The sequence below is a fragment of the Hibiscus syriacus genome, unplaced genomic scaffold, assembly GCF_006381635.1.
Source record: "Hibiscus syriacus cultivar Baekdansim isolate YM2019G1 unplaced genomic scaffold, ASM638163v2 tig00116997_pilon, whole genome shotgun sequence".
Classification (NCBI taxonomy): Eukaryota; Viridiplantae; Streptophyta; class Magnoliopsida; order Malvales; family Malvaceae; genus Hibiscus; species Hibiscus syriacus.
The window spans coordinates 616,874-635,461 of NW_024063513.1; the positions used below are offsets into that span (position 1 = coordinate 616,874).

Below are 18,588 nucleotides of genomic sequence, written 5' to 3' on the forward strand. Positions count from 1 at the left end.
TGTCACTGATTTGAGCATGCATACATTTGAAATTATAGGCATGTGTAATGTTATACATGTAGAAATTATTGTTGATAAAATGAAGTAACCTAGGCTTTATAGATATGATACCTTATGGAGACGCAATTTTATTAAACAATCTCATTGATCACAAGGCAGACAGGTTATCTATCCTTTTCTCAAGTCGAGGATGATTGAGTTGGACGAAGTTATTCCATGTAACAAATGTTTTTGGCGATCCAAGCTCATTATAAAGATTTACGCAAGTAATATATTACTTTCTTTGTGCCATTAAAGATATTTTTTATTTACTTTTTAAAAGTAAAATTTTTAAACTTACCAGGATTATTTTAAATATTTTTTTTAAAAAATAAATTTTATTAAATATAAATTTCGAAACTACTTGATTAAAGATTTTTAAAATATGTTTTATATTATTTTTATTTATAATAAAATTTAAATAATAATGAGTCAAAATTAAAAAATATCAAAAAAGTCAATAAAAACATTTTAAATGGATTTATTATTATTATTATTATTATATCGTCCTCGTTTAAACGTTAAACAAAAAGCAGCCTGTTTGGTGGGTAGGAAACTGGAGTGCGGGAGGAAGAATGGGGGATGACGGTTCGCCAGCACATCTTCGACACTGGTTTATTTTATTTGATTGGTTCAAGTTACTATATATGCTCCCTCAACCTCAAGTAGCCAAGCCATTATAATAGCCATTATGAAGGGAACTAATTTTTGGCATCTACAGACACGCTCAAATGCAAGTTGGTGCTTCAATAGACTGCTGAAATTAAGGGCTGAAGCGCAACCTATCATTTCAGCCGGTATTACTCAGATCCGAGACACATGGGAAGAGGTTCAGAAGAAGGGGGAAAAGGTTTCTTGGCAGAAACTAGTCTGATTTCCACAACACATTCCGAAACACAGCTTGATAGCGTGGATGGCTCACTTGGATAGACTTCCAACAAGAGTAAGACTTCAACGAATGGCATCACCACTGAAGGAAATTGTGTTCTATGCAACAATGCTTTAGAAACAAGGGACCATTTGTTCTTCCACTATTCGACTTCTGCTTTCTTATGGGACGCGATATTGAACCTGAATGAATTGAGTAACTCTGTAGCATCATGGGGTGACATGGAAACGTGGGCTTGTGAGGTATGGAAAGGAAAATCTCTTCTCACCACAATATTGAAGCTAGCAAGGTGTGCTCTTATCTACACTCTTTTGGAGGAAAGGAATCGAAGAATGTTCTAAGGTCGTACTCGATCACCAGAAGATCTTCTTAAAGTTATAAAGGAAGTCGTAGGAATACAATTAAGAGGAAAAAATATTAATAGAATTGAAACTGTTAACTTCACCCTGTATAATTCTTGGGGTATTATCTAACTGATCATTTCTTTTTGTATAGATGTATATAGGCTTTTGTTGGTGATTGGTTTGTTGAACTCTGATTCATTGGGTAATAATATTTGAATTATCTAAAAATAAAAATAAAAAAGACAGTCTTTTTATTTATCCATTCTTTCCCTTTTTGGCTAAATCTATTTTTTGATCCAATATAGGATTTTTTTTCACCGCACGAGGGTGAGTTGTTTTGCACATCACTAAATAGGAAGTGGAAAAACGTATACTATGAAGTTGTTCTCCCTTAAAGCTCTGCCGAATACCCTGATTTAATTTATCGTTTTTAAAAAACTAGTAAAGAATTAAAGAGGAAAAGAAACTTCAATAATATCGGATTGAAAGGAAGATTTAGCCAAAAGAAAAAGAAGGAATTAATGGAGAAATAAAAGTAGTGACGTCAAAATACTCGAACTCTACGGGTTTTGACCTAAGCTGACCCTATAGGAAAGATTTTTTTTGTTAGATTTCGAGGACCGGGGCAGGGCGTGTTATATAATTTGGGGGCGGGACGGGACTGGGCTTAAGGTGGAAAAACCGAAACGACCTGATCCAATACAAATTATTATTTTATCTTTTTATACATATAATATAATTTAAGGGTTTTTTATTTTTATATTATTAAAATATATTCTTTAATTATTAAAATAATAATATTTTTACAAAATTTATTATTTTAATAGTTTAAAATATAATAAATAACTATAAATATATTATTATAAAAATATTATTTTAATTATTTAAAATTAATATATTCAGATCGGTTGGGATCGAGGGTTTTGATCTGAAATTCGAGAAAGGGTAAAGGCGAAGAAAATTTAAAATTTATCGAGGTAAAACAAGATCAAGTTTAAGGAATATATTTTTGGGTCGGAGTCGGGAATGCAGAAAAACGACCCCACCCTACCACGTGCCTATCCCTAAATAAAAGGGTGTCTTTTTATTATTATTATTATTATTATGTCAGATGACAAAATTTTTTTTGGAGGGACACACGAGTACAAAGAGGATAGATGATTTTGATTAAAATGCAATAAAAATCACCTGCCATAAGTTTTTTCGCTGACCCTTTTCACTGTACCATATTAATGGCTCCTGATTCCGACCAATTAAAAGAATTCATATTAATTTTTTTTCATGTCATTTCTACACTGAGATTTTATTTTTCAAATCGATCAGTTTCTTCATTTAATGTATATAACAGTTAAAATTAAAATGAGATATATGTTTAGGATTTTCCTTAATTCTCTTTTCTTCTCCAACAACACATATCAACATTCGTTATCAAGTGAAGATTCAGTAAAATGGTTTAGAACAAATAAACTTTGAATATTTGACGTCTTTTCTTTCTGGTCATTTATAAGTTTAGATTATGTTAACTTTACATGATGCAGTTAATATAATGAAAGAAACATTGTACGATAGAAGTGTTGATGAGCATGGCTTTGTAGATTTCGGTCGAAGTGGATGAATGCGTCGACAGAAAGAAACAAAGAGATTTTTAAGTGCTCTAAACAAGTAATATGAGTTGCAGCAGGAAGATTGCTCTGCATATCTATACAAAGTTAAATAATATTTTTCGTGCTCACCTTTAAATTATCATATTTTTTCAAGTTTTGCTTTTAATCCTTCATGAAAAAATTGACAATGAAGAAGATTTTCTGTATTAATGGTAAAGTTTTAAATTGCAGGCAAAGGAACTTTTTTTACTTAAAAGAATGAAGAAACTAGGAAAGAAACAAATTATGATAGAAGTATATAATTATTAGAAAATAAAAATATAAGAATATGTTATACAAGGAGAGATATCGGTGAATTATAAATCCCTGCAACCACAAAATATATATATAAAAAAAAAAGCAAATAAATATGGGAATGAAATCCAAACGCACAAATCCCGGATGTTACCCATTCGGGTCTACCTTTAAATTTCAGTTGGCAGACAACTTGCAGACAAATTTTTTTGTTTTTGCCTATGCCTTACCCTTTCCCCATCTTCTGTTACGAAATATTCATCCCATCGCTTTCTCAATTCTCAATCCTTCCATTTTGTTTATGAAAAGAATAAACTACGCTAACAGTGGTTATATTATTAGTAAGATCATGCTTTTTACCAATATAGATATATCATTTTTGTCATTTACAAACATTGAAAACTAAATATATTATTTATTGATCACTTAGCAACCACGACATTTACAGTATATTGACTGCAATTCTACAAATTATTAGTCCAATAATAAACATGTAAATTGTTTATAAGTTTAAATAACGAAGACGTATTAATAAGTCCATAATCGTGGGTATAGTTTTTTTTTTTAATTTGTTCCATTTTGTTAGTTTATTCAACTTGTTTTCTCTCACCTCTTTCTCATCATTGTGTCTATTAACGCTAAGCACATAAACAGCGAATAAACTGCATGAAAAAGCACTCCGCTAATCTTCATGTCAAATATTCATGATAGCGATGAAGATAAATAATGGAGGCCTAATTATGCTCTAAGACCCAAACTCTTTGCACGTTTAAAATATATATATTGTTAATTTACTCATTGCAAATATTACATGCATGAAAAGTCAACTCTGTATATAAATTTATTTATAGACAAACATGGGAAGTGAAAATTATGTTTTTATTCAGTTGCTTTAAAATCTTATTTTCCTTTTATATTAATATTCATATATGCCAATTTTTTTTTTACTTACATGGTTAATTTTATCTATAAAATTTTAAATTGATCACGAGAACAATTTTCATTTAAATATTATATAATTCAATTTAAAAGATGATAATTAATGGTTTTAGAGTCATTTATAAGAGATCACCTTGAGCACCAGCTCAGCGCAATGGCAGAACATAAGCTCTACTAGAGGGGTCATGACCCCCAAAATTTTTACAAATCCGGATTGAATTTTAATTTTTTTTATATTCTTAATCAAACTCTTCCTAATTTTTATAAAAATTTTATTAAGTCTCTCAAAATTTCAAAAAATTTAGTTAGACCCTATTTTGGAAAAATATAAACTAAACGCTTCAAAATTTTTAAAATTCTTAATTTAAACCTTTAATGTTTTTAAAGTTTTCAGTTGTCCCCCACAAACTCTATCACCAACTTCCGCATTAGTTTAGGGCTCACTTTCTATTTTAGTTATTAAGTGTTTCTATTTTTTCACAATTTGATAAAATTTCCTCGCTTATCTTAATTATTAAGGGTGTCTATTTTTTTCAATTTTATAAATTTGTCCCCACTTTCTACCTTAATTATTAAGGACTTCTATTTTTACAATTTTATTAAATAATCTTTACTCTCTACCTTTATGATTGAAGGCCCTTGATTTTTTTTTAATTTCATAAAATGACCCCACTTTCTACCTTTATAACAAAGGGCTCCTATTTTTTTTAAAAAAAAATTCTATACAATTATCAATTTCTCATTGCTTTCTCTATCTCACTCTCATTAATTCATTCAAGTTTGAATTAATTTAATAGTATTTTTCTCTCTTTTCTAAATCTTATTCTTTAATTTATCAAATATCCTTTAACTGTTAATCTTCTTCCATCTTAATCTAACGATAAAATAATATACTATTTTTCATTTTTTTTTATTTATTGTTCAAAATCAAGCTCCATATCATATTCACTTTATTTTTTTTAATTCTCTCTTAGTTATATTTAAGGTGTTTTCTTAACAAAACGATGAAAAAATGTTTGACAAAATTTAATCATTTTTCTATGATTTATTCATATAATATTAAATTGATTATTTAGAGTAATAGAATATACTTTTATTTTTAAGTTTTAGCTCAAAGCTCCAGAAATATTTGAGATAGCTCTAGGTGTTATCAAGAATCTTAATTTTTAAATAAAAAATATAGGAACTAAACTTCAAACATGTGGAGAGTACAATGAGTAAGAGCAGAATTAGAGTTAATATATCTCTTCCTGCTCCCTCCCGAATTCTTTGCTTTTGGGGTTTATAAAAATGGGTTGAGTGGGCAGCACCACTCCGGGTTTCCTGCCTACTATGGCCCTAACCCTAACGCTTCTCATCTTTGCTTTGACGTGACAGATAAGCTGCATGTCCTTATCAGTGTCTTTACCATGTTATAAAACAAAAAGCCTTTGCAAAAAAGGTCAAGGTTTGCTTTGACGAGTGATGACCAAAGCAAGCATGAACATTCATGGAACTATAGCCTTTTCTCGCCATCTCTTTCTTTAAATGAGGCTGTCCGTCCTCTCTATAATGCAAGAAAAAGAAATAGTTTTTGGTTAAATTAAACCAGTGACAACCCAACTATAGTCTCTTTTCATTTTGATCACCATTTTTGAATTTTTGTCAATCAAGTCATCCAACTATTTAAATGCATTCAATCATGCCACTTACTATTAACATTTAACGGAAAGACTGACGTTGCAGTTAATAAAAAGGTATAATTATAAATTTGATCCTCAATATTTATATATTCTTTCATTTTGGTCATATTTTTAATTCTATTTAATAAATTTGATTCTCCAATTAGGTGGTGACATGTGTCACTACCAGATTGGAGCATATTTTATTAATTCTAGTTATTTATTTTATTTTATTTTGTATCCAATTCGGTGGTGACACTATGAATAGAATCAACGTTCCAAAATTCACTTGGGAGTGTTTAAACCACTGGGCTATAACCTTCACTAAGTATTATTTTACATTATTTTATATATTATGTTTCTAACTGAACATAAGAAAACAAATTGTTGAAAGGATTTGAAACTAAAACTTTTGTTATATTTGGGAGCAGTCCTACTACGGCACCAACACTCATATTTGAATTATATTTTACAATATATTATATTTAGCTTGAATTATAACGGAAACAATAATAAATTTAATATTTTAAAATTAAATTTGAAAAGTATAAAAATAAATTTAATATTTTTAAAATGATTTTAAAAATTAAAAACTAGTTTCACTAAATCTTGATTTCAGATTTTAAACTATATTTATTTTTAACAAAATTAACATTTTTTTATTAAAAACAATTAAATAATCTTATATATATATATATATCATTTCTTTAAAAAAATAAATAGTTTTAAAAATATAAAAATCTAAATTTTACTTTTTATTTTTTATTTTTTAAAAATAATTTAATGATATATATAATGTAAATTTTAATCAAATATAAGGCTTGACTTAATGGTAAAATTCTCGCACTCCATCTTAAAATTTCAAGTTTAAATCCCTCTACAAGCATGTTAATTTCATTTTTTTCCCTGCTATTAGGCATAACATATTATATATAAAAAAAATTAAATTGTTAGTAAATTGGGGGCTTAGCCTAGTGGTTTAGTCTTTCTTGCAAGTTAATTAAATAATTAAAATGAATAAAATATGCTCCAATCTAGTAGTAAGACGTGTCACCACCTAATTGGAGAATCAAATTTATTAAATTGAATCAAAACTATGTCCAATTGAAATAATATATAAATATTAAGGATCAAATGTGTAATTATATCATTTTCATTAACTGCCACATCAGCATTTTTGTTAAATGTTAACGCCAACTGCCTGATTGAATGTATTTAAATAGTTGGATGACATGATTGACAAAAATTCAAAAATGATGGTCAAAATGAAAATGTGCTATGCTTGGGTGGTCACTGGTATAGTTTACCCTAGTTTTTTTGGGTGATATTTAATTGTAAAATATCAATTTAGAAAATAATATTATATATATAATGGAGAAATATAGGTGGAAGAGCGATGGGAGTATACAGAACGATTGTGTCTTTTTCTAATCTTTTGCATTAGTAGATACCTTCCCCTTTCCATATGAAACAATTCTTAATTAATGAAGAAAACAAGGCATTAATTCTTAAAAATGAGAGGGAACTTAAGCAGGATTCCGTGAACCAAATTAATTAGGTTGGTGTATTACCAATTATTGCACCCGTAGGCCATAACAATGTTATTGTCTTCCACATGTGATTTTTCTTTTTGATTAAGATTAACGATTTAACTACTTGAGATACTTAATACAACAAATCTTAGAGGCCAAAACAGTGGGCTGCTTTTACTAAACCTAATACACGGAGGAAACACTAACAAAAGTTTTCCTACGTTTCTCTTTATAATAAATAGTAAGTGTAGATATGTGTAGAGTAAGGTCAATTTTTTTGTTAAATTGAATATAATTGAAATATTATATACTCTTTCATTTACTATTCAATTTGACTCGAGTCTGACCTTATTCTAAAATAAAATTAGATTCAATCCAAACCTTTTTTTTAAATCCCTACATAATTAACCCTAGTTGTTCTCTCCCTCCGTTGTCTCCCTTTATTTTTTTTCCCTTTACGGTTTATGTTATTTTCTATTGATCAAATCAACTTCTTCTTCATTTCTTTAGCCGCCAGCGACATCAGTTTTGATGTTGGTTGTCGACCGTCAGTTGTCTTTTTTCTTTGTTTTTTTTAGTTTTTTAATAAGAATAATTATGTCTTTATGACTTGTTTATCTCTGCCTTTTGGTAGTTTTTGCCGTTTAACTATTTTTTCATTTATCTTTTTTTTTATCAGGATTGGATTTGGCATCGTCACAACTGATCAATATGACACTTATTTGTTATCATGATGATCTTCCCTGATTTGGACCCTCAAATTGATTTGAATACACATTTTGCGTTCGTGGATAGTTTTCTCACGTCGCTCGGCTCTGATGTGCGATTTGTCAGTGGTCTTTCAGTAGTTTCATCCCATTTTGTGATTCGTTTGCCAATATAATCAGATTTGTTCGTATCTTTATTTTGTTCAAATTTTTTGATTAGGTTTTTTAACCTTTCCTTCTTTAGTCATTGTGTTATCTAAGTGGCTAGTTTTTGTGTTAATAATTATTGGAAAATTTCCTAATTATAATTTAGTTTACAGTTATACTTGTAAATCTTCATTAAAATTATGGCTATTTTCTATTTATTTATTTTTATAAAATTAACAGCTTTTTATAAAATAAAAAATCCCTACATAATAGACATTCAAAGTTTAATATTCTTATCCTTTTCAACACATTACAAACTTTATTAGAATGTAAATTTGAACATGGTTCGAATTAAAAGAAACAAATCAAATATTTATAAATGTCTGAATTTATATTATTTATTATCATCTCGTCTTCGAGTAATATTCTTTTTAAAGATATGTTATTATATTTGGCACATAGGATGAAAAAACGTGAGAATACTTTTTTTATAATAATTAAACTTCAAAATAGAAAAATGATCATAAATATTAATTACATAATTAACAATTTTTTTATCTTTTTTTTTATCTTCCTATCACACATAATATAGGCACGAATCGATTGACCTTAGTGGTTAAGAGATTTGTTAATATCTCTAAAGATCAAGAGTTCGAGCATCACCAAGAATATGAGCGATCATTGCTAATTTTTGAAAATCTTTGAACATATATTGCATCGTATTTACCCATATTAATCTCCAAAAAATCATAATAAAGAGAGTAAAGGTTAAGCGTATAATATTCTCTCTATAAAACTAAAAGGTTGGTAATTCTCATTACAATGAAGGGAGTATATAATATTCATGTCCCATTTCATTGTTTCCATTGTACACGAAGGGTACTAATTTTAGTATTAGACAGGTGGTAACCATGTGGGTACTTGACATGTGACAGTGGGTCGGTCACATTTGACCTTTATTTAAATAATTTAATTGTCCTACCTTCTATATTAAAAATCGAATAAAAACAACATTTTGGTCAATGCCTCAACCAAAAACATCTTTAATTAAACCAACAAAAGGGCCAATGACAAAGGTAGCTTAATGCTAATACATATAAGTACGTAGTGTAGAAGAAATCATCCCACACTTTCCTCCTACCAAAGTTCAGTTTGGGCTGTTTCTATTTATCATCAGCTGAATGAAGCCCACACTTTGTCCATAAATATTTACGGATGCTGTTCGTTTTGTCATGAATATAATACGCTGTGTTTAGGAGGGAAAAAGTAGAGACGACAACCAGAGACGAGTTGGGTTAAAATTTCGATCAATCTAATTTTATTTGAAAAGTATATTCCCTTTATTCGAATTTGATTTAGTTTAAAAGGACCGTATATTATTTAAAATTTGATCTAAATTTTAAGATAAAATATGTATTTGTTTTGACTCGACCTGATATAAATACAATGGTGGGTGTATATATGGGTCATGGAGGATACGTGCCCGCCCTAAACTTTAAATTTAGTTTGTTAGGTACATAATTTTTTAAATATGTGTATACCCTAAAATTAATTTGTTCTTACCCTAAATTAATTTGTGCCTTACCTCGAATTATTTTAAGAAAACCAAATATTATTACAAACTATTTTTCTTCAGGCCAAAAAATTCATTCACCAGGCCTGAATAAAATTAAAACTTTAAAATATAAATTGTTGAGAAACAAATCCTTTTTACACTCCAGACCCAATACATTTTTCCAAACGCGTTACTTGAAAAGTCCATTTCCAATTAGATAAATCCAAAAAAATATATTCCAAATCGGGTCAACCCAACCCCAAATCCACCCAGGCCTATTCTCATCTCCTATTTTCATTTCTAAAGTGGATGGAACCCAACTCACCCACGACTAGAATATCCTACAGAAAATTATTGAACTAAATCGATCGTTTGAATTTTGAAGACAAAAAATCTACAAAAAGACAAGGAGTTGACACTAGCAGTAGAATCTAAGAAAAAAAAGGATAGAGGGTTGAAAGTCAAACCCTTTTTTTTGAGATTTTTTGGTGAACAACATGTTTAGTCGTAAATCCGTATGCTGAGTAACACCGCAATGGCAAATGGACAAGAATGCCCCGAGACCATCTCAATCAGACGACAGATCTTTAAGCTTTTGATGATAACACCCATGGTAAAATTAGATTACAATTAAAAATATATTGAAATGCTAATTTAAATCATTTAATCAAAAACTAAAAAATTTATTTTTGAGATTTTGTTTTTCGTCGCTATAGGTGCCCTTTTTTATTCCTTTCAATTAGGTCCTCAACTCACGAAAATTATCAATAATTGAACCTTGTAATTCTTTATTCTTCCGATTTGAACCATATTTACCTTAGAGTAATGAAAAATGGATCCTTTCTTTTATAATATTTTCAATTAAATACCATATATATAGATTAACTGGTTACCATTTAAAAGTAGACCCTTTAATTATCAATTAAATTTAACATAATAATACCAAATATGAAGATAGAATCATGGAAATAAAAAGCATAAACATTGCCGCTGGGTAGCTCTATGCATTGTGTCGCAACCGTCTTTCGGTTGGGCCCCGGAATTGGGCTTCGACTTAGGAAAATGGATTGGGAGTCGCCACCGATTATTTTTAAAAATAAATAGGTTAATCGGATACCTATATCTTACCTGATCTGCGTTTTACCAAAGATATGTCGGACTCGGGAGTCGGTTACAGCTAAGGAAGGATAGCACCTTGAACTGCCCTTTCGGTACTATGTAATTTCCAGTTGTCTTTAATTAAGACGTTTGCTTATTTGGGTACATCCTCGAGACCATGCCTCTTTTTTATTCCTTTCAATTAGGTCCTCAACTCACGAAAATTATCAATTATTGAACCTTGTAATTCTTTATTCTTCCGATTTGAACCATATTTACCTTAGAGTAATGAAAAAGGGATCCTTTCTTTTATAATATTTCATTAAATACCATATATATGATTAACTGGTTACCATTTAAAAGTAGACCCTTTAATTATCAATTAATTTAACGTAATAATACCAATATGAGATAGAATCATATAAAAGATAAATTTGTATTATGATTGAAAAATTAATGTTCCTTGTATGTGTGCAATTAGATAAATTCTGTGTTATATTAATAAATAAAAATATTTTATTATGTATGTTCCTTTATGTTAATTGATATAAAACTGAAATAATTTTAATATTAAATATAAATAGTGAATAAATTTTGTTATGTAATAGAGATGAAAATAATGGAAATATATATTACTCCAATAAATAAAATCATTTCACGTTTAATATTTTATGTACGTTTTTTATGATACATACTAAATATGAAGATAAAACTCATGAAAATAATATCAGTACAAAAAAGGAGGAGTAATTTTGTTCTCTAACAAAAATACAAATCATGAAATATATACTAATAAAGATCTTTGAGACAATGAAGCATCTTGTGTATTCGATTATTATTCACTTTTGAAATTAACATTGGTTTTACCGGTTGTAACCGCAACAATAAAAAGAACATTACTTCGATGCACTTTATAAAGAATCGACCGTCCAACCGTATGAGAGATGAAAGATTTAATGATTGCTTAGTTACTTTTATTGAGAAAAATATATTTGATAATGTAGATAATGAAAAAATAATACATCATATTATATTTGATAATGTAGATAATGAAAAAATAATACAACACATCACAATATGATGCCTAGAAAGGAATAACTGTAAAATTTATTTTTAACTTTATTTTTTTTGTAAGAATTGATATTATAATTAAAATAATATTAGTATATTAAATTCTTTTGTGTTGTTAATATATGTATATGTCCATCCTCAAAAAAAATTTCTGGATCAACCACTATATATATATATATATATAATTTTTATTCAATAAAATAATAATTTAATTGAAAAATGTAAAGATATATATTATTATAATTATGCATTAATATATAAAATATTATATTATTATCTCTGATCAAATTAGATCTAATAATCATCATACTTTACTATACTCAATCTGATTTGAATCTAACTTTTTGAAAATTTAATCTTATTGAATCAGATTAAATTAGAAGTCATAGAATGTAAATTAAATTAGCATCCCAGAAAAGAGAGTCGTAAATGGTTTTTTGGTTTTCATGCAGATCCCTAGGTTATTTTGTTGTAAAAAAATATGCATCCCATGTGTGGTGCATTTATTGGCCTAGTAAGTAGAGCAAATGAGTCTTCTTGTCCTGTGCTTTTGGTATGGTGTTGCCACCTTTTCAAGCGGTTGATATCTTTGCACTTATGGTTGTCATGTTTTCTTGTTTATTTGCAGGGTTTCTGGTCGCTAATCATGTCTTGGAACCTAGATGGAGGGGGGAAGGTGAACAGAAACCAATGAGAACCGAGGGGAGCATTGTCCAAGGTGTTGAAAAAAATCGATAATTTTGTAGTTTTGAATGAGAAATTGATTTAAACGTTGAGGAAAATGTGAAACTAATTGTTGGTTCTTAAATGTGCAATCATGCACGATGTGGTAACATGAATGTCCGAACTAATATAACTCTTTGTGGGCTTGCAAATATTTTAATCCAAATGTGAGATATTTTCCTCAAATTGAGAATATCCTTTCAAAATCTATTTTAAAATTAAAATGATAAATATTAAAAGGTTCTTTTAATCAAAACATCAATTTTGGAAATTGCTTAATTGTTTGATTCTCATTAATGTTTCATTAGGTAAAAAAATTTCAATTGTTCACAATGTGAACTCCCTATAAATACCATGTTAATCTACTAGATTAAAAAAATAAAAAACAACTCAAAAACCAATTCAAATGAATTTTTTCTCTCTAGTTTTTTGTGATAGGTGAAGACAATGAATAGTTTGTGATCTCGGCAGTTGTACTACTGTGCGCTGATCATCTTGTTGTTGTATCATGGGAGACAGACGACCAAAGATCTCGAGCATCAATGAGTGAATGAAAATATATTTTAAGAAAACTACGTAATTGCATGACTCAACTTATTTATATTCATATATTTATGATTTTCTATTCATATTATTTAATCAAATATTTTTCATGTTATTAATTGTGTTTGTTTTATTATTGATTAATGTACACGAATTTTACGATGAGATCCTGCCGAGGAATTGAATGTTGTTTGCCGCGACTCGTATGAATCACCATGGAAGCAAATAATGATCTATAAAGTATTTGATTTTTTTTCTTTTTGTCTTTGATTGTTATACCTCTATCAATCTTAAGACATGTTCTATCTTCTACATTTTTGAAAAAATCCGAGACGATTCGGAAATATTGGAAAAAGTGTGAAAAACAAATAAAACCGTTTTTAAGATTTATCATGTCGTTTTAACGGGTTTGCTAAAAGTGGACAAATCTATTTAAATAAAAATTGTCATTAAAGTAACGTTGGTTACTAAGTTTGAAACGTTGTTTTTGTTCGATAATAAAAATCGAAAATAAGAGAGATTGATTTGAATCTGCGCAATGATATATGAACTTTTTGTAAATTGTTTTGCAAGCTCACGTAGGAATCAACTTTTGTAAATACAAAAATAAATGTGATTAGCGCATGGTGATTTGGCTTTTTTACAAATAAAATAATAAATGTGATTCTTTAGTTATGGAAAAAAAAAATAAAGTTTCATATGTGGTTATTGCCTATAAATGTAGAGATATTATTGGAGAATATCCTTATGATATGATTTCGCCCATAAAAGTGCACGTGATTAATCATGATATAATTTTTATGGTATTATTATCATATAACCTTTTGCCTATTAATATGGAATATTAAATATGACATGAATAAATAATACATTTGGTATTTATAATTATTATTAAATGTTATAATAATTATTGTTTGTGTTTTTGGAACCAATATAAATTTTATTATTGTACTAAAAATTTCTTTTGAGAAATTTTGTAGATACAAACGGATTTAAAGTTAATCGAAGGCTTTTGATTATTGGGTTGTCAAAAGTAAAATCAAATAATTAGTTCCTTTTTATTATTGTGTTGCTAAAAGTAAAATCAAATGATTAGTTCATTTCGATTATTGAATTTCCAAAATTAAAAATCAAATGATTAGTACATTTTGATTATTGGATTGGTAAAATTAAAGGATTAATTCCTTTTGATTGCTAGTTGTTAAACAGAATCGAGTTGTTGTGATATATTTGTTTCGGGTTTTAATGTTACTAATCTCGTCGGTTAACAGAATAAAAAAAAATTACTTGATTTATTTTTCGTTAGAATCTTGTGTTGATTCTAACTTTGTAAGAAAAATATATTGTTGAATTTATTTTCTTAAGAATCTTAAATGATTCTAACTTTGTAAGGCAAATACCTTTGAAAATTTTAACTTTGTAAGAAAAAATAAATTGTCAAATTTATTTTCTTGAGAATCATGGATGATTCTATCCTTTAAAAAATTATTAAACTTATTTTCTTAAGAATCTTAAATGATTCTATTTTGTAAAAGTTAATAAATTGTTAAATTTATTTTATTGAGACCATGGATCTCCATCTCTTCCTCTCCCGATTCCCGATTTCCCTATGTTTGGTGGAAAGGAAAGTCGGACAAAGATGATCCTGTTGTAGCCATTTTCTGATAAGGGGCGTGATAAAAAGTTCCATCCTTCTTGATTGCATCAATACTCGTCCAGGTTTTCTTGCCCAGAGAACTCACTTATAGAAGAGCTTAGCTAAAAAGCCACTTTAAGAAGAAGGGCTCCAACTTTTATTTTTAACCATGGAAATCACGGGACGATTCCAAAGTTTGATTCAGCATTCAACAGATAAAAGTACAGCCAAGTGCACTGCAGCCCGATTTAAAATTCCGAAGCCTAACCGACACGTTCATCGTTTTGTTCTACAAATTCACTCGATATTCATCAACGAAAGAAGAAAACAATGGCGGTTAAACATAAAAAGGTGATTCTTGACCCTAAGCACCACAATCATTGTTCCTACAGCATATGATAAAACTTTAGAAATGAGTAAACTTAAATGCCCAAAAGATAATTGAATTGATGCTCGTCCACATTTGGCTATTAGCATTGGGAATGCAATTCGCAACATTTAATACAATAAAATAAAAATCAGAATTATAATAAACTACGTTAAGAATTAGTCGCTGGCTTTTACCCTTCAAATTAATCAATATACTGAACGAATATTAAGCAATGATGCCATAGGCAACACAGAATACATAGTCGGGTGGGAAAATCATGATTTCACTTGTGAGGATATTTCAGGCTCATCAGGTTGTGCAGCTAAAATCCAACCATCATAGAGAATACCCCAATTTAAGTACACCATATGGACACCCCGACTCCCCAAGAGAAAAAGGGGAAAAAACAGTAAACAGACTCATGAATAAAATCACCTGGATCTAGATGCAGATACTAGGAAAGTGGAAAACAAAACCAAGTTCAGAATTCAAACTTTCCGACCAAACACAAGTAGAAGACTTCAAATTCATTCTTGCTTGTCAATCTGAATGACCAAAACATACTGAAATATAGTAAGTAAACACCTTGAATCTTCCAAAATCTTTCAATTTTTTAAAGTATGAAAGGAAATTGGATCTATAGATTAGCAATCCCTCTTGCAAGGACGCTAAAACATCAACTTCAGTAGAGCAGATACAGGTACCTGACAGAAGCATTTGATGCAGCTCCGCACCCATTTAAGCTAAAGTGAAGAAATGCCATTGGTGATGAAGGTTAATCCAGCAGGAGATTCATTCAGAGGCAACAACAATCAAGTACTGAATATCCCATAGCCAGGCAACAGAGACATGTAAATCCCTTAGGCAAGGAAGCAGAAAAGTAGAGGCAGACCCAGAAGATATCAAATGGGACCCACAATGATCAAGTATTGAAGATCTCATATCCGGGCAACAAAGAAGTAAATCCTTTAGGTGTAGAAGCAGAAAAGTAACAAGGCAGACCCAGAAGACACCTCAACAGAAAAAAGAAAAGCATGAATATTTTAACAGAGTTCTGGGAATGATCTCTCGATAACTTTTTAAAGGTAAGCTTAAGCCTCTTTTTCCTAGGCATAAAATAGATTACGCTTTAGCATAGATAAAGCAGACAAAAGCATCATAAACAAAAGAATGACAGAAAGGAACTTATCCAAATCCAAGAGGCTGAGGGCGTCACCCAATTTAAAATAGTAGCATTGATGTCCAAACAAACTAAACAAGCTTAAGCCCAATCTCTACAACAAAAGTTAAATCCTTGTGCTACTTAGCTTCTACTCCTTCGGCGTTCCCCCGCACCATTTCTGCACCAAATTTGGTATCAATATATTACAAACATATACCATAATCCAAAACCACAAAAACATAAAATTGAACAGAGATAGGCATGGCTTTGAGCATGATAAAAACTGGAACTTTATTTATAAGTGAAAAATATTGCAATAAGAAGCCTTTCCAGCTACTAGAAAAAGTTCAAGGAAAATTACCCATTAGCATATGACAATTCCTCACGACCACGATATGGTGGAGACTTTCTGTAGCCATGTCCATGAGGAGAGGGACTACGACGTCTAGGAGATCGGCCACGAGGACTGTAGTTTCTGCTTCAAATTGGTAAGTTTCAATCAATCAACACAATAGCGATCAATGTTTGCTTAGGAGGCCTTACCTGCATCCATAGCTTGGGCTCCTACGATATCTAGGGCTGCGGCTACAATGTCTTCCTGAACCACCACGCGTGTGACATTCACGAGCAAAATGACCAGGCTCACCACACTGATAGCACTTCAAATCAGAACCTCCTCTTCCACCTTTTCCTCTAGAATTATGAGAAAGCTCAACTCTCCAGCTATTCTTACCTGATCCAAATTCCAAACACATTGACTTTTAAAGTTGGTAAAGAACGTTTATCTCAAATGATTAGCTAAGTTCATTAAATATGCCATTTAGAGGGGGAAATAGAAGCTTCCTGAGTAGATGGTTCAAATTAATGCATAATACTAAACAGTAAAATGTGAAAAAATAAAAAGATACGAAAAAGAATGACAAAATCAAATAGCAAGTATAATTCAGGAGGGCCCCTTCATATGAACGACAATACTAAAAATTACAGCTATAATTTAAAGCACGGTTGTGATCAAAACAGTGTACACGAATTTCCTCTGCCAATGTATACATGCAGCTGTAAGCATTAGAAAAGCACATTCTTCATAAAGCTCATATGCAAAAGTAGTAACGTAAAAAGGCATATCAAAATCAAGATTTTCATCATAAATCCAAATTCATGTCTATAAATAAAGAAATAGAAGCTTCATAACTATGTGCTTCATATCAAAATCTTTTTTTAACAAAAGATTCAAATTTGGCATCTTTCAGTTTCAATTAGAAATCATTATCAAAACTATGAAGATGTGGTTGGAATTCTGTCAAATTCACGAATTGCGTCTTTAGCGTCCCTGTGATCATCAAACTCAATGAAAGCATAACCAGGCGGCCTTCGAGCAACCCATACACTGTCAAAAAAAAAACTTAGCAAACCAAAAGAAAACAATAGATGGAATTACGACTAGTAGTTTATACCCAAAGGTAGAGAAGTATCGCGTATCACATAGCAGTTCAAAAAATGAAAAAAAAAGTAAGTTGCAACAACAACATTATACCTTCTAATAACCCCGAAGACACGAAACTCGTCTTCAAGATCCCGTTCCGAAACCCGTGGGTCAAGGTTACCCACGTACACGCGAGACATTGCTTTGAAAGTTATAAAACATTTTCAACGTTATTCAAGTTCAACAAAGAAACAACTAGATTGTTTTGCATATACTCTCTATTTATTAAATTTAGAAAAGAGAAAGAAAGAAGTGAAGTCGGAACCTGGTGACTGCACAGAGGAGGAAACAGCGGCTACCGCCTTTTGGGTCGTCGGGGGAGATTAGGGATTTTGAATTGATGAAACGGCAAAGTTAATCAGCTTCAGAGAGAATTAGGATTAGCAAGCCGGCGTACTTCCAAGGCTTACCCGCATATCTTACTTAATCCAGATTCAGATTCAGTGGAAAGCCCATCTAAGAAAAATATAATTTGGATCCATTATGGTTGAACAAAGCCCTTACTGATTGAGTAAAAGAATTTGAGAACCCATTCGAATCGTAATGCGATTGTGTTAATTGTTCATGATTTATATATATTATATATGATTATAAAAAGATGATTAATTTAGAATCAATTAATAACATAATATTATAAATATTTAAAATAATTCAACTCAACTCAACTCGAAAAAAATTTCAAATACAATTTAAATTACAAAATAGAACTCATCAATTCAACTTACTTTGAATTTTTTAAAATTTGATTCAATCTAATGATCACCTCAACCTAAACACTTATATATATATAT

The 18,588-nt window shown here is 29.9% G+C and overlaps 1 protein-coding gene across 1 annotated transcript; it reads right to left on the reverse strand.

The window, feature by feature from the left end:
• Positions 1-16,235: 16,235 nt before the first annotated feature.
• LOC120194435 (serine/arginine-rich splicing factor RSZ22-like) lies at positions 16,236-18,195 on the reverse strand. The gene is made up of 6 exons (XM_039196748.1): positions 18,059-18,195; positions 17,849-17,956; positions 17,614-17,701; positions 16,858-17,048; positions 16,676-16,789; positions 16,236-16,492 (listed from the first exon to the last, which is right to left on the reverse strand). Exons 2-6 carry the CDS (start codon positions 17,935-17,937, stop codon positions 16,456-16,458), a joined length of 519 nt encoding a protein of 172 aa, XP_039052679.1. The 5' UTR covers positions 17,938-17,956; positions 18,059-18,195; the 3' UTR covers positions 16,236-16,455.
• Between the last annotated feature and the right edge of the window lie 393 nt (positions 18,196-18,588).

Bases quoted from the DNA above. Each gene is read 5' to 3' on its own strand.
- LOC120194435 (XM_039196748.1), bottom strand. From the start codon at position 17,937: ATGTCTCGCGTGTACGTGGGTAACCTTGACCCACGGGTTTCGGAACGG. The intron at 17,702-17,848 runs GTATAATGTTGT...TTTTTTTGACAG, and splicing joins GTCTTCGGGGTTATTAGAAG to TGTATGGGTTGCTCGAAGGC. The intron at 16,493-16,675 runs GTAATTTTCCTT...AATTTGGTGCAG, and splicing joins GAATTGTCATATGCTAATGG to AAATGGTGCGGGGGAACGCC.